Genomic DNA, 23,867 nt, shown 5'->3' with positions numbered 1-23,867 from the left:
CACTTTGAAAGAGCTATCAATTAGTCCCACTCCACTGCTTTTTCCCCTGAAAGTTATTGAATCTGCTTCCACCACCCTTTCGGGCTGTGCATTGCAGATCATAACAAAAAAAAAAAATTTCCCCACTGGCTCTTTTGCCAATTATCTTAAATCTGTGTCCTCTGGTTACCGAGCCTCCTGCCAGTGGCAACAGTTTCTCCCCATCTACTCTATCAAAACCCCTCAATCATTTTGAACACCTCCATTACAATCTCACGCATCAACTAGTGTACCACTGAGCCAGGCACACAGCAGGAAGGTTCCCAGCTCACGATGAGCCAGTTACTTTCAGCTGGGACACTAATTATTGGCTTCAAGGGCTAGGAAGAGGGAAAAAAATCAGCCTACCAATTCTCAGAGAAGGCCACGAGTGGGGAAGCGTCAGGGTGACTGGCACTGGTGGAACTGTACTCTAGCATGAGTCAGCACCTTCACAGATTTAAAATCACTGGCAAAAGATGTAGATGGGAGATGAGAATTTTATTGACTCAGAGCGTTGTCGGGATCTGGGACACTCTACCTGAAAAGGTGATGGAAGCGGATTCCATCAATAATTTTAAAAAGGAGTTGGACAGATACTTGAGGAGGAGGAACTTACAGGGTTACGGACAAAAACTAGGGGTGTGAGACTAAGCACGACTGCTCTTTCAAAAAGCTGGCACAGGCACGACAGGCCGAATGGCCTCCTTCTGTGCTGTAAGTTTCTATGGTTCTATGATTCATGGAACTGTGTCTCGCACGAGTCAGCATCTTCAGGGCTGCCGAGTGGAACTATATTTCTGGCACGAGTGGGCACCTTCATGAGAGGAAGGGAGAATATTGGGGAAAAATTCACAAATGGATCCAGTCCAATGCTCCTTCTCTGACCGAATGAACTCTTCAGGTAAGAGCGCGCATCCTCTCATTCACTCCCCAGTATCGCTACACCTAGGGAGGGGAGGAGTGTTGAGAGTGTGGGTGGGTGAGTGGCTTGCATCCGAAGCTACATAATATTGCTGTTCCCTGCCTATTAACACAGTTATCTGGTGCTGACACCTACTTCTGAATTTCCAGAGAAAGGCCCACAGTCTCCATCTGGCACCAACCCACCCAGCACTGGTCACAGGGATTGCTCCTGTATCCTCTCATTCCACAGCCTCCACAAACCCCATTCTTTAAGAACATTTCTTTACAGCAATGCTTGAAATATACTATGAAATATCAAAAAGAAATTCTACCTATTTCTACCCGACACACAGGTGTCAGCTGTGGCTCAGTGGGTAGCACTCTCTCGCCTCTGAATCAGAAGATTGTGGGTTCAAGTCCCACTCCAGATACTTGAGCCCAGAATCTAGGCTGACACACCAGTGCTGAGGGAGCACTGCACTGTCAGAGGTGCCGTCTCTTGGGTGAGACATTAATAAGAACATAAGAAGTAGGAGCAGGAGTAGGCCATACGGCCCCTCAGGCCTGCTCCGCCATTCAATAGGATCATGGCTGATCCGAACCTAGACTCACGTCCACTTCCCTGCCCGCTCCCTGTAACTCCTAATTCCCTTATCAGCTAGGAAACTGTCTATCTCCGTTTTAAATTTATTTAATGTCGCAGCTTCCACAGCTCTCTGAGGTAGCAAATTCCATAGATTTACTACCCTCTGAGTGAAGAAGTTTCTCCTCATCTCAGTTTTGAAACGGCAGCCCCTTATTCTAAGATTATGCCCCCTAGTTCTAGTCTCACCCATCAGTGGAAACATCCTCCCCGCATCCAGCCGATCAAGCCCCCTCACACTCTTTTGTATGTTTCGATAAGATCGCCTCTCATTCTTCTGAATTCCAATGAGTAGAGGCCCAACCTACTCAACCTTTCCTCATAAGTCAACCCCCTCATCTCCAGAATCAACCGAGTGAACCTTCTCTGAACTGCCTCGAGAGCAAGTATATCTTTTCTTAAATATGGAAACCAAAACTGTACGCAATATTCCAGGTGTGGCCTCACCAGTACTCTGTATAACTGAAGCAAGACTTCCCTGCTTTTATACTCCATCCCCCTTGCAATAAAAGCCAAGATTCCATTGGCCTTCCTGATCACCTGCTGTACCTGCATACTAACCACCTGTGTTTCATGTACCAGGACCCCCAGATCCCTTTGTACTGTAGCACTTTGCAGTTTCTCTCTGCAGTTAATCTGGGACCCTGTCTGCTCTCTCAGGTGGATGTAAAAGATCCCATGGCACTATTCGAAGAAGAGCAGGGGGAGTTATCCCCAGTGTCCTGGCCAATATTCATCCCTCAAACCAATACCTAAAAACAAGATTACCTGGACATTATCACATTGCTGTTTATGGGCTCTTGCTGTACGCAAATTGGCTGCCGCGTTGCCTACATTACAACAGTGACTACACTTCAAAAGTGGCTGTAAAGCGCTTTGGGATGTCCTGAGGTCATGAAAGGCGCTATAGAAATGCGACTTCTTTCTTTCTATTTGTGTTTTCAGAATTATTTCATTCTGCTCATTTTAAAATTCTGTAGGTAATTAACGTGGTGGGAAAAGCAGGCTTTTTTTTGGCCACATTGTCAGCATCAGTTGTTTGACTCATTTATCTTAGGTCACTGCTAGGGTTTTTCCATAAATGCTGTGGCGTACCTTTGATGCAATGTTTCTGGTAATGGGTAGCAAGATACTGAAGACAGCAAACACTAGGTACAGGTAATCCAAGGTTTTTTATAGTAACGACAATACATTTAGTTTTATTACACAGATTTATTAAAGTCCTTTAACATTATTGTGCAAATTCACTAAAAAAGTCTAATTTATAGTAATCCCTTGCAAGAGAACATTCAGATTCAGGAAAAGCACATTTCAGAGGTCCAGGAACATTCATCAGTGCAATGCTATTTTATCACAGATCCTTTTTTTACACGATATACCATAATCTTTACAGAACATTTATTAACTCCTTCTGTTATCAGATAAACAGAACAAGTTATCTGGAAGGTGGATCACAGCAATATCTTATTCCTCCACTGAAAACCGGGTGACAATTTGTACACGAGAGACTCAGGCTGCCAACTGCAGGATACATTTTAGTACATAGATAACTATATAAGAGACCGCTCTATAACTAGCCCCTTTCTGTAACACTCTTCGTGGGAGTGGCGGGGGGGGGTGGGTGGGGTTGGTAACTTTGGGCGATATGGGATTGGTCACCCGATATACATCTCTCCCGACTGAAGTCAATGGGAATGGAAATCGGGAGAGAAGTATAATAAGCTGCCGAATCAATATCGCCCAATTTACATTTCACCCAAAATCAAAATTACCCCCCAGTCTGTGTTTCCCAGAAGCAGGTTCCAGATCTGTACGTTCTAGTGTCCCACAAGCAACAAATTTTATATTCTTCGAAAAAGATTCTTACTTATTGTGAATACTTGGAATTTTCTTGAAGTATCGAATTTCATAGACTCTTACAGCACAGAGGGAGGCCATTCAGCCCATCGTGCCTGTGCCGGCTCTTTGAAAGAGCTCTCCAATTAAACATATTGCTGACCAATATTTCTAAAACATCTTTTAAGTCTGGCATTTCAAGCAACTGCCTCGATGTCTTTTCCGTGAACGTGATAAGTTGGTGACACATTTTTGACACCTACATAGGTCAGAAGTACAGCGTTTGGAAAAAAATCAAATGCTTTTAGCCTTTTTACGCAGCACATAGAAACATAGAAGATAGGAGCAGGAGTAGGCCATTCGGCCCCTCGAGCCCACTCCGCCATTCAATGCGATCATGGCTGATCATCCAAATTCAGTACCCGGTCCCTGCTTTCTCCCCATATCCCTTGATCCCTTTAGCCTCAAGAAATATAGCCAACTCCTTCTTGAAATTATTGAAGAATTGACTATTTCAAAAATATCAGTAATGATTGTGACGACAAACCCACGTAGCACTTTGCAGTATTGTGGTTAGTTCCTTAAAAGGGCCTGGCTTTTCCACTCCGGTCTGCTGTTTTTTTGGCGCAATTCCCCCGATATCGGCGTAACCGGCGCAAAAGATTGCGGAATTTTAAGCGCAAATTGCGTTCTGCGCAGCTCGAGTTGCTGCGATCTTTTGCGCTAGTTTTAAATACATTGCACTAGAAGCGGGCCCCACCCATAAACCATGGCGAGTTTCCATTAATTGCAGTCGTTTGCAGGCCTTTGAGGAGGCTCCAAAAATTAAGCTGGATCTTTTTGGGCACAAACATTTTGAATGAAATTTAAAAAATGTTTCCAAGGAACTGACTACTGTACCCCAACCTAACTAAAAATAGTTTTGTATATTTAAAGAAAATCATTTTCAGTCATTTAAAATCGGATTACTCTCAGGTGGTGGATTGACACTATGATTTATAATGCTTATTTTTTGTGATAAACCCATTTTCAGTTGTATTAATTCAAACTTTACCAAGTAACCACTCCTAAATATATCAAGGAATATTTTTTAAAGCAGAATTTAATTTTAAAAACTACAACGCTGCTCAATTGGGCTGGTTCAGGGCAGATTTTGCGTTCGGTGATATGCAAATGTCGAACAAGGTGATGTGTAGTTTGACGGTGCTGTTAATCTTGGGTGAGGCAATACATTTGAGATCTGTTTTTTGTGTCTTCGGGTGTCAGCCTTTTCCCACAGACATAACATTTTTGTGGATGCTTTGCCTTAGCCTCTAGTGCAAGTGCGAACACCACTAAAGTATTTAAAAACAAAATTAATCCAAGGTGTGCACGGGCAAGAAACTTGGGATGGGGGGGGGAGAAAAAAATCACTTTTCAAAACAGGCGCAATTTGCAGAATTGCCAATTGTGCCCAAAGCGGAAACTCTACCCCAATGTGTTTATTTTTGGACATATTTTTATATTTGCCAATTTTGCGTCCACAGGGCAGCCACAGTGCACTGACCAATGCCTTACCTTGTCAGAATAGGGCAGGTGGGACAAAGCAAGAGGCAGCCCTGGGACTTCAGCTTATAAACATTGAGTTGGGAAACAAGGGGGTCGATTTTCATTGACCCGTGAAATCGGGATTGGAGGCGTGCGGGGGGTTAAAGTCCCGAATTCGGGGGTCCCGACACCATCCCGCCCCCAACCCACCTCCATGTAAGTTTCAAAGGAGGCGGGTACCCGCGCCGCACTGGGACCCGCCTACCCGAGGTGGGAAGGGATTAGTGCCAATTAACTGCCTGTTAACAGGTAGTTAACAGGCAGTTTTTAACCTAATCCCTATTGATGTTGAAGTGTGGGATTCCCGATGGCTCCAAACCACGCCAAGTTAGAGGAGTCGGGCCGTCGGGTTGAAGGGCTTGGAGGGGCCGCGATGTCGGTGTTCAGGTGAGTGATGTGTGCATGAGTGCAAAGGTAAGTGTGTTTGGTGTGTCTAAAGTGTGTAAAGAAGTTTAAATTACCTGTACTTACCTTTACAGCCTTCCTTCCTCTAGGTTTCGGGAGTCCATCATCTAACCAGCACAGAAAGCAGAATGGCTGCGATCTGTCAAAAGTGACAGCCTGCAGCTTTCTGTGCTGGTGAGATTTCTAACTGAGTCTGTGTAGAAGGACTCAGGTTAGAAGTAAGACTGTCAGTGTTTGACAGCTTCAAACAGCTGTGAAACACTGATATTTCATCTGTCAAAACGTCTTGACAGATGAAATTTCAGTCTGTGACGTCACCTGTTGCTGGGTGGCCCTTAATTGGCCTGCTGAGCCCGCTGGGCGAGCTCAACAACGTCAATCAAGTTAAAATCGCGCGGCTTGGCCGCATCTCGATGGAGGCAGGACTACAACCCTGAAAGTTGTAGTCCCGCCTCCAACCCGACTTCTGAATGAAAATCACCCCCAAGAACTCCATTGTTTTTTGACACTGGGGTCCAACACCCCCCCTCCCCCTATTCTAATATTTTGATGCATCTGCCTATTTATAGACTAGAAATGTTTTAATTGGTTTATACAGCAAAATGCATTTAGTATTAAACCTTCACAGAAGGCAACTGTCCGTAACAATTCAATAAAACCGACGAACCAAAAAAAAATAAAGAAGACCTTGCTCGGTTGTCGAGCATTTCACTAAATCTAAACAAAGTACTCCAACACAACAGCAACAACTTGTATTTATATAGCATCCTTAACCTAGTAAAACATCCCAAGGTGCTTCACAGGAGCGTTATCAAAACAAAAAATTGACACATGTACTTTGTTTGTGGTACATTGCACTTACACAAAGTCCCTTCACAACCATAACAATTGTTATCACGGTTGAATGTGAAGGTTACGCTCACACTCCTCGTACACCTGGTCTTCAAAGGATACAAAACAGGAGTGAGTAATGCTGCAGCAGCTCAGCTCTTTTTGTTAAGAAAAAAAAATCAACTGTTTAAAGCCTTGCCAGGAAATGCACAAAAGAGCCAACAGTGCTGCCCAGGAAAGCACTATTTACATTAAACTTCTTTACCTTGAGAGTGGTGAGAATGTGGAACTCACTACCACAGGGAGTGGTTGAGGCAGATAGCAGTGATGTTTTTTAAGGAGAAGCTAGATAAACACATAGAAACATAGAAGATAGGAGCAGGAGTAGGCCATTCGGCCCTTCGAGCCTGCTCCACCATTCAATGAGATCATGGCTGATCATCCAAATTCAGTACCCTGTCCCTGCCTTCTCCCCATATCCCTTGATCCCTTTAGCCTCAAGAAATATATCTAACTCTTTCTTGAATATATTTAATGAACTGGCCTCAAGGGAGAAAGGAATAGAAGGTTATGCAAATCAGGTAAGGTAGGGTGGGAGGAGGCTCGTGTGGAGCATAAACACCGGCATGGATCAATTGGGCCGAATGGCCTGTTTCTGTGCTGTAAATTCTATGTAACACTCCACAAGGATGATAGTTACCCAAATTACAAATGGGAAAGACAAACAAGGTGATGTGTAGTCTGACGGTGCTGTTAATCTCGGGTGAAGCAATACATTTGAGATTTGTTTTTTTTGTGTCTCCAGGTATCTGCCTCTGTAATGGTGCAGGGCGCGATCAGCCTTCTCCCACAGACAAATCATTTTTTGTAGATGCTTTACCTCTGGCGCAAGTGCGAACACCGCTAAAGTATGGAAAGTGTTTAAAAACAAAATTGATCCAAGGTATGCACAGGCAGGAAAGTTGCCAAGGAAAAAGTGCCTCAATCTACAGAAAAAAAAATCAGATCTGTGCGTTCAAGGTAATTGACAAAAGAAGCAGAGGCTACATGAGGGGGAACAAAAACTTACACAAGTTGTTGTGATCTGGAATGCACTGCCTGAAAGGGCAGTGAAAGCAGATTCAATAGTAACTTTCAAAAGGGAATTGGATATATACATGAAAAGGAAAAAAAAATTGCAAGGCTATGGGGAAAGAGCAGGGGGAGTGGGACTAATTGGAGAGCTCTTTCAACGAGCCGGCACAGGCACAATGGGCCGAATGTGTTGTACAATTCTATGATTCTATGAAAAGTAACTTGGCTTTTCTTCGCGCTTGTTTTCCACTTTAAAAGCAGGCAGAGAAAACAAAGAAAAAGACGAAATTTTCTAGGTTTCCCACTTCCCTGCTACCCACTAAATATGTTGAAATTTTATCTCTTACTTTGTTTTACTGGTTTATTCAGCCGTGGCTCAGTGGGCAGCACTCTCGCCGCTGAGTCAGGAGGTCGTGGGTTCAAGTCCCACGCCAGAGACTTGAGCACAAAAATCTAGGCCGACACTCCCGGTGCAGTACTGAGGGAGTGCCGCTCTGTCGGAGGTGCCGCCTTTCAGATGAGACGTTAAACCGAGGCCCCCCATCTGCTCTCTCAGGTGGACGTAAAAGATCCCACGGCACTATTTCAAAGAAGAGCAGGGGAGTTCTCCCCGGTGTCCTGGCCAATATTTATCCCTCAGTCAACATCACTGCAAAAAAAATTATCTGGTCATTATCACATTGCTGTTTGTGGGAGCTTGCTGTGCGCAAATTGGCTGCCGCATTTCCTGTATTACAATAGTGACTACACGTGGGACGTCCTGAGGTTATGAAAGGCTCTATATAAATGCAAGTCTTTCATTTTTTTTCTTCTTTGCTTCCGTTCGGCCCATCGTGCCTGTGCCGGCTCTTTGAAAGAGCTCTCCAATTAGTCCCATTCCGCCTGCTCTTTCCCCATAGCCCTGCAAAGTTTTCCCTTCAAATGTTTATCCAGTTCCCTTTTTGAATGTTACTATTCCCTTGAAGATATTTCGCAAAATCACTTGTAGTACTTTCCTTTTGTATTAAAACAAAAATAGGAAAAGTGCACTGGTTGTCCAAAAACATACATCTTTGTGAAACTACAGCTACTGAACACGAGCTTTGTACGTCCTTCCCCATTCCCCCAGGGGAACCCAACTCAATAGCAGAAAATAATAATACAGTTCAGGATATCTTGCTACAATACAATTATTCTGGCAAATACAGATACAATCACAGTAAGACACATCTCCTGTGCACATTGATTAGTTAATCCAACTTTGGGGCGATGCATGTACAAGCAATAGCAATTTCAATCCATTTAGTTTCGTACTGAAACTTATGTTCTCCACAGGATGTGCGATAATACACCTGCATGGTTGTTGTCACAGGTACTGAAGTGTAATCCAACGAGTGCTTCATCTTACTAAAATTGATGCATCCACGACACAGACAGACAGCTTCTGGAATTGATTCAGGGATGCGTTTATGGTCCTTATTAATGCTAAAACATTGGAAAATAGAATTTGTTAAACTTGTAATTGATTTGAATTTGTGCTCACGAGTCACACCACATGACTACAATGTTCAAGAAGGCAGCTCACCACCACCTTCTCGGGCATTAAGGGATGGGCAATAAAATGCTGGCCTTGTGAGCGACACCCAGATCTTGTGAATGTATAATTTAAAAAAAATCATACACATCTATAACCTCCTCCACAGACACACCTGTGCAATACGTCCCACACGTAAAGTAGTTAAATCTAAATAAGGCTTGGTAGGGTCAGTCGTGGCTCAGTTGGCAGCACACTCGCCTCTGAGTCAGGAGGTTGTGCTCAAGTCCCACTCCAGGGACTTGAGCACAAAAATTCTTGTCTGACACTCCAGTGCAGTACTGAGGGAGTGCTGCACTGTCAGAGGTGCTCTCAGCTGGACATAAAAGATCCCGTGGCACTATCTTGTAGAAAAGCAGAGGAGTTCTCCCTGGTGTCCTGGCTAATATTTACCCCTCAACCAACACCTATTATCTGGTCATTATCACATTGCTGCTTTTTGTAGGAGCTTGCTGTGCGAAAAATTGGCTGCCATGTTTCCTACATTACAATAGTGACTACACTTCAAAAGTACTTAATTGGCTGTAAAGCGCTTTGGGACGTCCGATGGTCATGAAAGGTGCTACAGAAATGCAAATCTTTCTTTTCTTTGGTCAGGCCCCATCTGTAGTACTGCATTCAGTTCTGGGCACCGAACCTCCGGAAGGATATATTGGCCTTGGAGTGGGTACAGCGCAGATTCACCAGAATGATACCGGGGCTTAAAGGGTTAAATTATGTGGACAGGTTGCACAGACTGTTTGTATTGCTAGAGTTTAGGAGAAGTGATTTAATTGAGGTGTTTTTAAACGGTGAACTTATTCGATACAGAGAAACTATCTCCTCTGGTGGGGGTGACCAGAAAAAGAGGCATAAACTTAAAATTAGAGCTCGGCCATTAAGGGGTGATGTCAGGTAGGTAAGGGTATTAAGGGTTATGGAACCAAGCGGGTAGAGGGAGTTGAGGTATAGATCAGCCATGAGCTAATTGAATGGCAGCACAGGCTCAAGGGGCTAAATGGTCTACTCCTGTTCCTATATTTTATGAATTAAAGCGCACTGTCTATTAATTTAAATGCACTGGAAATCATTCAGGCTGCAAATTGATCACACTGACTTCCATGTCTAAATTTCTGATACGTGCTTCCATCGTGTGAGGCTTCATGGCTGGAGTGCTAATATACAAAAAAAGCCCGAAGGCGGGTTACAGCGGCGCCATCAGAAAAAAAATGACGCAAAGCCAAAGCTTGATCAAAGAGGTGGGTTGAAGCTCTAGAATCCCCCCACCCCCTGACCCAACCCCTCTACCTCTCTCTCCTCCTTTATAATGCTCCATAAAACCTACCTCTTTGCCCAAGCGTTTAGGCACCTGTCCAAGTATCTCCTTATGTGGTGCGGTGTCAAATTTTGTCAGATAATTGCTCCTGTGAAGCACCTTGGGACGTTTTACTATGTTAAAGGCGCTATGTAAATGCAAGTTGTTGTTTAAGGAGTAGAGGGTGGTGCAAAAGCAGCTGGGTTTAGGAAGGGAATTCCAGAGTATGAAGCCTAGGTTGCCAATAGTGGGGCAAAGTGTGGAGGGGTTGGGGGGTGGGTGGTGGCACAAGGTCAGAGTCCGAGATTTCAAAGGGTGATTTAGAGCTGGAGGAGGTTACAGAATTAGGGAGAGGAGAGACAATGAAGGGATTTAAACATGAGGAAGCGAAATAAAAATTTTGAGGCCTTGGTTGTCTAGGAGCTGATGTATGTCAGAAAGGGCAGGGGTGATGGATGAGTGGGATTTGGTGCAGGATAGGATACAGGCAGCAGAGTTTTGAAGAAGCTGAATTTTACGGAGGGTGCTGGATGGGAAACCGGCCAGGACATATTTGCGAATGGAGGTGACAAAGGCCTGGATGAGGCGTTTCAGCAGAATGGCTTACTCCTGCTCCTATCTTCTATGTTTCTATGTAAAAGGGCAGAGGCGGAGACACGTGATATTATGGAGGTGGAAGTAGGTGGTCTGTGTGATGGAGAGGATATGAGGTCGGAAGCTCAGCTCAGGGTTCAATGGTGGGGAACGGAATCAACGGCAAGGGTACGGAGTCTGAGGCGGGGTCTGCCACTGATGGCTTTGATCTTCACAATGTTTAACTGGAGGAAATTGCGGCTCATCCAAGGCTAGATGACTGACAACACAGAGGCAGTGGAGGGGTCGAGTGAGATGGTGGAGAGTAGAGCTGGGTGTCATCAGCGTACCTGTGGAAGCTGACCACATATCGACAGATGATGAAACTCACCCCGTATATGTACTTAACGCGCCTGAACCAGATGCCAGCCCACGCATTACCGTATTTTTGTGAATTCAATTTCACAACATGTCATGCACAGATATTAATTCATGACCTCTGGTCTAGTCTAATACACTGCACACACATTATCTGCTTATGTTAAGATCTGGGGACTTCTTGTTACAGTAGCTTTTGGGGAGGTGCATGGGAATACCACATGGAAAAACGACAACACTGGATTGCCGTGTAGCCAGCAGATTTCATCTTACCTGTATGTCCAAGGTGAGATTGACCTGTCCTCAATGTGTGAACTTGCCAGCAGTTTAGGAGACCATGCTGGACATCTGTGATGTCTGTATTGGTCGTGTCTCCCCAACTCTTTTAAAACACTCGAAGGGTATGTAATTCTGATCCTTTTCTTTAGCATCTGAAGTGGAATTTCATCTCTACAATCGGAAGGTAATTCGGCATATTCATTTGCATTAACAGTTGCAAGGAAAGCAGTTAACGCAATCTGGAAAAGAGATCAACTTTATGCGTATTAATATTGTATAATGTTTTTCCTACATTAGAACAGTGACTACAATTCAAAAAGTACTTCATTGGCTGTGAACCGCTTTGGGACATCCTGAGATCGTGAAAGGTGCTATAGAAATTCTTCTTTCCTTCTTCTTTCTTCTCATCAGATGAGCTGACAAGAGTTAAAGGTAATTGAAATGTACTTACCAATGCTTGTGAGCACATTTTCCTATTCCTTCCAGACGCTGCTATGTTTCCAGCCTGCTTTCTATCAATCTCCTTCTATTTCTTTCCTGCCAGTTTGCTCTTCTATTTATTTTGTCAATCCTGAAGGAGGAGTTATTAAGAACAAAATACTTCCTATACACAAATGACTGAGTCTCTTAGGCAAATTTTTATCAGAACCTGCAAAAACATGTCTTTGAATAAATCTCAAAGATAGGCAGGCATTCCTGTCCATTCAAGCATTACACCTACTCAGGACTGCACTGCTGCCTAGTAATATATCCTACCTAGAGCAGATGCAACCAACTGCATGAACATAACAGGGAAATAACCCAATCCCACGGGTTTAATAAGGATTCAACTCAAACCCATGGATATAACACGGAGACACCCCATCCAAGATACAACAGGGAGACACCCCATCCAAGATACAACAGGGAGACACCCCGATCCCAGATGCAACAGGGAGACACCCCGATCGCAGCTACAACAGGGAGACTCCCCGATCCCAAATACAACAGGGAGACACCCCGATCCCAGGTACAACAGGGAGACACCCCGATCCCAGGTACAACAGGGAGACACCCCGATCCCAGGTACAACAGGGAGACACCCCGATCCCAGATCCAACAGGGAGACGCCCCGATCCCAGATCCAACAGGGAGACGCCCCGATCCCAGATCCAACAGAGAGACGCCCCGATCCCAGATCCAACAGGGAGACGCCCCGATCCCAGATCCAACAGGGAGACGCCCCGATCCCAGATCCAACAGGGAGACGCCCCGATCCCAGATCCAACAGGGAGACGCCCCGATCCCAGATCCAACAGGGAGACGCCCCGATCCCAGATCCAACAGGGAGACGCCCCGATCCCAGGTACAACAGGGAGACACCCCGATCCCAGGTACAACAGGGAGACACCCCGATCCCAGGTACAACAGGGAGACACCCCGATCCCAGATCCAACAGGGAGACGCCCCGATCCCAGATCCAACAGGGAGACGCCCCGATCCCAGATCCAACAGGGAGACGCCCCGATCCCAGATCCAACAGGGAGACGCCCCGATCCCAGATCCAACAGGGAGACGCCCCGATCCCAGATCCAACAGGGAGACGCCCCGATCCCAGATCCAACAGGGAGACGCCCCGATCCCAGGTACAACAGGGAGACACCCCGATCCCAGGTACAACAGGGAGACACCCCGATCCCAGGTACAACAGGGAGACACCCCGATCCCAGGTACAACAGGGAGACACCCCGATCCCAGGTACAACAGGGAGACGCCCCGATCCCAGGTACAACAGGGAGACGCCCCGATCCCAGGTACAACAGGGAGACGCCCCGATCCCAGGTACAACAGGGAGACGCCCCGATCCCAGGTACAACAGGGAGACGCCCCGATCCCAGATCCAACAGGGAGACGCCCCGATCCCAGATCCAACAGGGAGACGCCCCGATCCCAGATCCAACAGGGAGACGCCCCGATCCCAGATCCAACAGGGAGACGCCCCGATCCCAGATCCAACAGGGAGACGCCCCGATCCCAGATCCAACAGGGAGACGCCCCGATCCCAGATCCAACAGGGAGACGCCCCGATCCCAGATCCAACAGGGAGACGCCCCGATCCCAGATCCAACAGGGAGACGCCCCGATCCCAGATCCAACAGGGAGACGCCCCGATCCCAGGTACAACAGGGAGACGCCCCGATCCCAGGTACAACAGGGAGACGCCCCGATCCCAGGTACAACAGGGAGACGCCCCGATCCCAGGTACAACAGGGAGACACCCCGATCCCAGGTACAACAGGGAGACACTATGATCCCAGATACAACAGGGAGACACCCCGATCGCAGATACAACAGGGAGACACCCCAATCCCAGATCCAACAGGGAGACACCCCGATCCTAGGTACAACAGGGAGACACCCCGATCCCAGGTACAACAGGGAGACATCCCGATCCCAGATACAACAGGGAGACACCCCGATCCCAGATACAACAGGGAGACACCCCGATCCCAGATACAACAGGGAGACACCCCGATCCCAGATACAACAGGGAGACACCCCGATCCCAGATACAACAGGGAGACACCCCGATCCCAGATACAACAGGGAGACACCCCGATCCCAGATACAACAGGAAACACCCCAATCCCAGATCCAACAGGGAGACACCCCAATCCCAGATCCAACAGGGAGACACCCCAATCCCAGATCCAACAGGGAAATACCCCGATCCTCGGTACAACAGAGAGACACCCCGATCCCAGGTACAACAGGGAGACACCCCGATCCCAGATACAACAGGGAGACACCCCGATCCCAGATCCAACAGGGAGACGCCCCGATCCCAGATCCAACAGGGAGACGCCCCGATCCCAGATCCAACAGGGAGACGCCCCGATCCCAGATCCAACAGGGAGACGCCCCGATCCCAGGTACAACAGGGAGACACCCCGATCCCAGGTACAACAGGGAGACACCCCGATCCCAGATACAACAGGGAGACACCCAGATACAACAGGGAGACACCCCAATCCCAGATACAACAGGGAGACACCCCGATCCCAGATACAACAGGGAGACACCCCGATCCCAGATACAACAGGGAGACACCCCAATCCCAGATACAACAGGGAGATACCCCGATCCCAGATACAACAGGGAGACACTCTGATCCCAGATACAACAGGGAGACACCCCGATCCCAGATACAACAGGGAGACACCCCGATCCCAGATACAACAGGGAGACACCCCGATCCCAGATACAACAGGGAGACACCCCGATCCCAGATACAACAGGAAACACCCCAATCCCAGATCCAACAGGGAGACACCCCAATCCCAGATCCAACAGGGAGACACCCCAATCCCAGATCCAACAGGGAAACACCCCGATCCTCGGTACAACAGGGAGACACCCCGATCCCAGGTACAACAGGGAGACACCCCAATCCCAGATACAACAGGGAGACACCCCGATCCCAGATCCAACAGGGAGACACCCCGATCCCAGATCCAACAGGGAGACGCCCCGATCCCAGATCCAACAGGGAGACGCCCCGATCCCAGATCCAACAGGGAGACGCCCCGATCCCAGATCCCAGGTACAACAGGGAGACACCCCGATCCCAGGTACAACAGGGAGACACCCCGATCCCAGATACAACAGGGAGACACCCAGATACAACAGGGAGACACCCCAATCCCAGATACAACAGGGAGACACCCCGATCCCAGATACAACAGGGAGACACCCCGATCCCAGATACAACAGGGAGACACCCCAATCCCAGATACAACAGGGAGATACCCCGATCCCAGATACAACAGGGAGACACTCTGATCCCAGATACAACAGGGAGACACCCCGATCCCAGATACAACAGGGAGACACCCCGATCCCAGATACAACAGGGAGACACCCCGATCCCAGATACAACAGGGAGACACCCCGATCCCAGATACAACAGGAAACACCCCAATCCCAGATCCAACAGGGAGACACCCCAATCCCAGATCCAACAGGGAGACACCCCAATCCCAGATCCAACAGGGAAACACCCCGATCCTCGGTACAACAGGGAGACACCCCGATCCCAGGTACAACAGGGAGACACCCCAATCCCAGATACAACAGGGAGACACCCCGATCCCAGATCCAACAGGGAGACACCCCGATCCCAGATCCAACAGGGAGACGCCCCGATCCCAGATCCAACAGGGAGACGCCCCGATCCCAGATCCAACAGGGAGACGCCCCGATCCCAGATCCAACAGGGAGACACCCCGATCCCAGGTACAACAGGGAGACACCCCGATCCCAGGTACAACAGGGAGACACCCCGATCCCAGATACAACAGGGAGACACCCAGATACAACAGGGAGACACCCCAATCCCAGATACAACAGGGAGACACCCCGATCCCAGATACAACAGGGAGACACCCCGATCCCAGATACAACAGGGAGACACCCCAATCCCAGATACAACAGGGAGATACCCCGATCCCAGATACAACAGGGAGACACTCTGATCCCAGATACAACAGGGAGACACCCCGATCGCAGATACAACAGGGAGACACCCCAATCCCAGATACAACAGGGAGACACCCCGATCCCAGATACAACAGGGAGACACCCCGATCCTCGGTACAACAGGGAGACACCCCGATCCCAGGTACAACAGGGAGACACCCCGATCCCAGGTACAACAGGGAGACACCCCGATCCCAGATACAACCGGGAGACACCCCGATCCCAGATCCAACAGGGAGACACCCCGATCCCAGATACAACAGGGAGACACCCCGATCCCAGATACAACAGGAAACACCCCAATCCCAGATCCAACAGGGAGACACCCCAATCCCAGATCCAACAGGGAAACACCCCGATCCTCGGTACAACAGGGAGACACCCCGATCCCAGGTACAACAGGGAGACATCCCAATCCCAGATACAACAGGGAGACACCCCAATCCCAGATCCAACAGGGAGACGCCCCGATCCCAGATCCAACAGGGAGACGCCCCGATCCCAGATCCAACAGGGAGACGCCCCGATCCCAGATCCAACAGGGAGACGCCCCGATCCCAGATCCAACAGGGAGACGCCCCGATCCCAGATCCAACAGGGAGACGCCCCGATCCCAGATCCAACAGGGAGACGCCCCGATCCCAGATCCAACAGGGAGACGCCCCGATCCCAGATCCAACAGGGAGACGCCCCGATCCCAGGTACAACAGGGAGACGCCCCGATCCCAGGTACAACAGGGAGACACCCCGATCCCAGATACAACAGGGAGACACCCCGATCCCAGATACAACACGGAGACACCCCGATCGCAGATACAACAGGAAACACCCCAATCCCAGATCCAACAGGGAGACACCCCAATCCCAGATCCAACAGGGAGACACCCCAATCCCAGATCCAACAGGGAGACACCCCAATCCCAGATCCAACAGGGAAACACCCCGATCCTCGGTACAACAGGGAGACACCCCGATCCCAGGTACAACAGGGAGACATCCCAATCCCAGATACAACAGGGAGACACCCCAATCCCAGATCCAACAGGGAGACACCCCAATCCCAGATCCAACAGGGAGACACCCCGATCCCAGATCCAACAGGGAGACGCCCCGATCCCAGATCCAACAGGGAGACGCCCCGATCCCAGATCCAACAGGGAGACGCCCCGATCCCAGGTACAACAGGGAGACACCCCGATCCCAGGTACAACAGGGAGACACCCCGATCCCAGATACAACAGGGAGACACCCAGATACAACAGGGAGACACCCAGATACAACAGGGAGACACCCCAATCCCAGATACAACAGGGAGACACCCCGATCCCAGATACAACAGGGAGACACCCCGATCCCAGATACAACAGGGAGACACCCAGATACAACAGGGAGACACCCCGATTCCAGATACAACAGGGAGACACCCCAATCCCAGATACAACAGGGAGATACCCCGATCCCAGATACAACAGGGAGACACTCTGATCCCAGATACAACAGGGAGACACCCCGATCCCAGATACAACAGGGAGACACCCCGATCCCAGGTACAACAGGGAGACACCCCGATCCCAGGTACAACAGGGAGACACCCCGATCCCAGATCCAACAGGGAGACACCCCGATCCCAGATCCAACAGGGAGACACCCCGATCCCAGATCCAACAGGGAGACGCCCCGATCCCAGATCCAACAGGGAGACGCCCCGATCCCAGATCCAACAGGGAGACGCCCCGATCCCAGATCCAACAGGGAGACGCCCCGATCCCAGATCCAACAGCGAGATGCCCCGATCCCAGGTACAACAGGGAGACACCCCGATCCCAGGTACAACAGGGAGACACCCCGATCCCAGGTACAACAGGGAGACACCCCGATCCCAGGTACAACAGGGAGACGCCCCGATCCCAGGTACAACAGGGAGACACCCCGATCCCAGATACAACAGGGAGACACCCAGATACAACAGGGAGACACCCCGATTCCAGATACAACAGGGAGACACCCCAATCGCAGATACAACAGGGAGATACCCCGATCCCAGATACAACAAGGAGACACTCTGATCCCAGATACAACAGGGAGACACTCTGATCCCAGATACAACAGGGAGACACCCCGATCGCAGATACAACAGGGAGACACCCCAATCCCAGATCCAACAGGGAGACACCCCGATCCTAGGTACAACAGGGAGACACCCCGATCCTAGGTACAACAGGGAGACACCCCAATCCCAGGTACAACAGGGAGACATCCCAATCCCAGATACAACAGGGAGACACCCCGATCCCAGATACAACAGGGAGACACCCCGATCCCAGATACAACAGGGAGACACCCCGATCCCAGATACAACAGGGAGACACCCCGATCCCAGATAGAACAGGGAGACACCCCGATCCCAGATAGAACAGAGAGACACCCCGATCCCAGATACAACAGGAAGACACCCCGATCCCAGATACAACAGGGAGACACCCCGATCCCAGATACAACAGGAAACACCCCAATCCCAGATCCAACAGGGAGACACCCCAATCCCAGATCCAACAGGGAGACACCCCAATCCCAGATCCAACAGGGAAACACCCCGATCCTCGGTACAACAGGGAGACACCCCGATCCCAGGTACAACAGGGAGACATCCCAATCCCAGATACAACAGGGAGACACCCCAATCCCAGATACAACAGGGAGACACCCCAATCCCAGATCCAACAGGGAGACACCCCGATCCCAGATCCAACAGGGAGATGCCCCGATCCCAGATCCAACAGGGAGACGCCCCGATCCCAGATCCAACAGGGAGACGCCCCGATCCCAGGTACAACAGGGAGACACCCGGATCCCAGGTACAACAGGGAGACACCCCGATCCCAGATACAACAGGGAGACACCCAGATACAACAGGGAGACACCCCAATCCCAGATACAACAGGGAGACACCCCGATCCCAGATACAACAGGGAGACACCCCGATCCCAGATACAACAGGGAGACACCCAGATACAACAGGGAGACACCCCGATTCCAGATACAACAGGGAGACACCCCAATCCCAGATACAACAGGGAGATACCCCGATCCCAGATACAACAGGGAGACACTCTGATCCCAGATACAACAGGGAGACACCCCGATCGCAGATACAACAGGGAGACACCCCTATCCCAGATACAACAGGGAGACACCCCGATCCCAGATACAACAGGGAGACACCCCGATCCTCGGTACAACAGGGAGACACCCCGATCCCAGGTACAACAGGGAGACACCCCGATCCCAGGTACAACAGGGAGACACCCCGATCCCAGATACAACCGGGAGACACCCCGATCCCAGATACAACAGGGAGACACCCCGATCCCAGATACAACAGGGAGACACCCCGATCCCAGATACAACAGGGAGACACCCCGATCCCAGATACAACAGGGAGACACCCCGATCCCAGATACAACAGGAAACACCCCAATCCCAGATCCAACAGGGAGACACCCCAATCCCAGATCCAACAGGGAAACACCCCGATCCCAGATCCAACAGGGAGACACCCCAATCCCAGATCCAACAGGGAGACACCCCAATCCCAGATCCAACAGGGAAACACCCCGATCCTCGGTACAACAGGGAGACACCCGGATCCCAGGTACAACAGGGAGACACCCCGATCCCAGATACAACAGGGAGACACCCAGATACAACAGGGAGACACCCCAATCCCAGATACAACAGGGAGACACCCCGATCCCAGATACAACAGGGAGACACCCCGATCCCAGATACAACAGGGAGACACCCAGATACAACAGGGAGACACCCCGATTCCAGATACAACAGGGAGACACCCCAATCCCAGATACAACAGGGAGATACCCCGATCCCAGATACAACAGGGAGACACTCTGATCCCAGATACAACAGGGAGACACCCCGATCGCAGATACAACAGGGAGACACCCCAATCCCAGATACAACAGGGAGACACCCCGATCCCAGATACAACAGGGAGACACCCCGATCCTCGGTACAACAGGGAGACACCCCGATCCCAGGTACAACAGGGAGACACCCCGATCCCAGGTACAACAGGGAGACACCCCGATCCCAGATACAACCGGGAGACACCCCGATCCCAGATACAACAGGGAGACACCCCGATCCCAGATACAACAGGGAGACACCCCGATCCCAGATACAACAGGGAGACACCCCGATCCCAGATACAACAGGGAGACACCCCGATCCCAGATACAACAGGAAACACCCCAATCCCAGATCCAACAGGGAGACACCCCAATCCCAGATCCAACAGGGAAACACCCCGATCCCAGATCCAACAGGGAGACACCCCAATCCCAGATCCAACAGGGAGACACCCCAATCCCAGATCCAACAGGGAAACACCCCGATCCTCGGTACAACAGGGAGACACCCCGATCCCAGATACAACAGGAAACACCCCAATCCCAGATCCAACAGGGAGACACCCCAATCCCAGATCCAACAGGGAGACACCCCGATCCCAGATCCAACAGGGAGACGCCCCGATCCCAGATCCAACAGGGAGACGCCCCGATCCCAGATCCAACAGGGAGACGCCCCGATCCCAGGTACAACAGGGAGACACCCCGATCCCAGGTACAACAGGGAGACACCCCGATCCCAGATACAACAGGGAGACACCCAGATACAACAGGGAGACACCCAGATACAACAGGGAGACACCCCAATCCCAGATACAACAGGGAGACACCCCGATCCCAGATACAACAGGGAGACACCCCGATCCCAGATACAACAGGGAGACACCCAGATACAACAGGGAGACACCCCGATTCCAGATACAACAGGGAGACACCCCAATCCCAGATACAACAGGGAGATACCCCGATCCCAGATACAACAGGGAGACACTCTGATCCCAGATACAACAGGGAGACACCCCGATCCCAGATACAACAGGGAGACACCCCGATCCCAGGTACAACAGGGAGACACCCCGATCCCAGGTACAACAGGGAGACACCCCGATCCCAGATCCAACAGGGAGACACCCCGATCCCAGATCCAACAGGGAGACACCCCGATCCCAGATCCAACAGGGAGACGCCCCGATCCCAGATCCAACAGGGAGACGCCCCGATCCCAGATCCAACAGGGAGACGCCCCGATCCCAGATCCAACAGGGAGACGCCCCGATCCCAGATCCAACAGCGAGATGCCCCGATCCCAGGTACAACAGGGAGACACCCCGATCCCAGGTACAACAGGGAGACACCCCGATCCCAGGTACAACAGGGAGACACCCCGATCCCAGGTACAACAGGGAGACGCCCCGATCCCAGGTACAACAGGGAGACACCCCGATCCCAGATACAACAGGGAGACACCCAGATACAACAGGGAGACACCCCGATTCCAGATACAACAGGGAGACACCCCAATCGCAGATACAACAGGGAGATACCCCGATCCCAGATACAACAAGGAGACACTCTGATCCCAGATACAACAGGGAGACACTCTGATCCCAGATACAACAGGGAGACACCCCGATCGCAGATACAACAGGGAGACACCCCAATCCCAGATCCAACAGGGAGACACCCCGATCCTAGGTACAACAGGGAGACACCCCGATCCTAGGTACAACAGGGAGACACCCCAATCCCAGGTACAACAGGGAGACATCCCAATCCCAGATACAACAGGGAGACACCCCGATCCCAGATACAACAGGGAGACACCCCGATCACAGATACAACAGGGAGACACCCCGATCCCAGATACAACAGGGAGACACCCCGATCCCAGATAGAACAGGGAGACACCCCGATCCCAGATAGAACAGAGAGACACCCCGATCCCAGATACAACAGGAAGACACCCCGATCCCAGATACAACAGGGAGACACCCCGATCCCAGATACAACAGGAAACACCCCAATCCCAGATCCAACAGGGAGACACCCCAATCCCAGATCCAACAGGGAGACACCCCAATCCCAGATCCAACAGGGAAACACCCCGATCCTCGGTACAACAGGGAGACACCCCGATCCCAGGTACAACAGGGAGACATCCCAATCCCAGATACAACAGGGAGACACCCCAATCCCAGATACAACAGGGAGACACCCCAATCCCAGATCCAACAGGGAGACACCCCGATCCCAGATCCAACAGGGAGATGCCCCGATCCCAGATCCAACAGGGAGACGCCCCGATCCCAGATCCAACAGGGAGACGCCCCGATCCCAGGTACAACAGGGAGACACCCGGATCCCAGGTACAACAGGGAGACACCCCGATCCCAGATACAACAGGGAGACACCCAGATACAACAGGGAGACACCCCAATCCCAGATACAACAGGGAGACACCCCGATCCCAGATACAACAGGGAGACACCCCGATCCCAGATACAACAGGGAGACACCCAGATACAACAGGGAGACACCCCGATTCCAGATACAACAGGGAGACACCCCAATCCCAGATACAACAGGGAGATACCCCGATCCCAGATACAACAGGGAGACACTCTGATCCCAGATACAACAGGGAGACACCCCGATCGCAGATACAACAGGGAGACACCCCAATCCCAGATACAACAGGGAGACACCCCGATCCCAGATACAACAGGGAGACACCCCGATCCTCGGTACAACAGGGAGACACCCCGATCCCAGGTACAACAGGGAGACACCCCGATCCCAGGTACAACAGGGAGACACCCCGATCCCAGATACAACCGGGAGACACCCCGATCCCAGATACAACAGGGAGACACCCCGATCCCAGATACAACAGGGAGACACCCCGATCCCAGATACAACAGGGAGACACCCCGATCCCAGATACAACAGGGAGACACCCCGATCCCAGATACAACAGGAAACACCCCAATCCCAGATCCAACAGGGAGACACCCCAATCCCAGATCCAACAGGGAAACACCCCGATCCTCGGTACAACAGGGAGACACCCCGATCCCAGGTACAACAGGGAGACATCCCAATCGCAGATACAACAGGGAGACACCCCAATCCCAGATCCAACAGGGAGACGCCCCGATCCCAGATCCAACAGGGAGACGCCCCGATCCCAGATCCAACAGGGAGACGCCCCGATCCCAGATCCAACAGAGAGACGCCCCGATCCCAGATCCAACAGGGAGACGCCCCGATCCCAGATCCAACAGGGAGACGCCCCGATCCCAGATCCAACAGGGAGACGCCCCGATCCCAGGTACAACAGGGAGACGCCCCGATCCCAGGTACAACAGGGAGACGCCCCGATCCCAGGTACAACAGGGAGACGCCCCGATCCCAGGTACAACAGGGAGACGCCCCGATCCCAGGGACAACAGGGAGACGCCCCGATCCCAGATACAACAGGGAGACACCCCGATCCCAGATACAACAGGGAGACACCCCGATTCCAGATACAACAGGGAGACACCCCAATCCCAGATACAACAGGGAGCTACCCCGATCCCAGATACAACAGGGAGACACTCTGATCCCAGATACAACAGGGAGACACCCCGATCGCAGATACAACAGGAAACACCCCAATCCCAGATCCAACAGGGAGACACCCCAATCCCAGATCCAACAGGGAGACACCCCAATCCCAGATCCAACAGGGAGACACCCCAATCCCAGATCCAACAGGGAAACACCCCGATCCTCGGTACAACAGGGAGACACCCCGATCCCAGGTACAACAGGGAGACATCCCAATCCCAGATACAACAGGGAGACACCCCAATCCCAGATACAACAGGGAGACACCCCAATCCCAGATCCAACAGGAAGACGCCCCGATCCCAGATCCAACAGGGAGACGCCCCGATCCCAGATCCAACAGGGAGACGCCCCGATCCCAGATCCAACAGGGAGACGCCCCGATCCCAGGTACAACAGGGAGACACCCCG

At 50.9% G+C, this 23,867-nt stretch overlaps 1 protein-coding gene across 1 annotated transcript; it reads right to left on the bottom strand.

Annotated features, from left to right (window-relative positions):
• Positions 1 to 5,675: 5,675 nt before the first annotated feature.
• LOC147115289 (interleukin-17C-like) lies at positions 5,676 to 11,912 on the bottom strand. Its single transcript, XM_085993705.1, has 3 exons — positions 11,849 to 11,912; positions 11,392 to 11,636; positions 5,676 to 8,764 (listed from the first exon to the last, which is right to left on the bottom strand). The coding sequence occupies exons 1-3, from the start codon at positions 11,864 to 11,866 to the stop codon at positions 8,530 to 8,532; spliced, it is 498 nt and encodes a 165-aa protein (XP_085849831.1). The 5' UTR covers positions 11,867 to 11,912; the 3' UTR covers positions 5,676 to 8,529.
• Between the last annotated feature and the right edge of the window lie 11,955 nt (positions 11,913 to 23,867).

This window comes from Somniosus microcephalus, chromosome 7, assembly GCF_052327205.1.
Source record: "Somniosus microcephalus isolate GS21.2 chromosome 7, FLI_Smic_1.0, whole genome shotgun sequence".
NCBI classification, from domain to species: Eukaryota; Metazoa; Chordata; class Chondrichthyes; order Squaliformes; family Somniosidae; genus Somniosus; species Somniosus microcephalus.
This window is presented reverse-complemented; position numbering and strand designations above follow the sequence as displayed.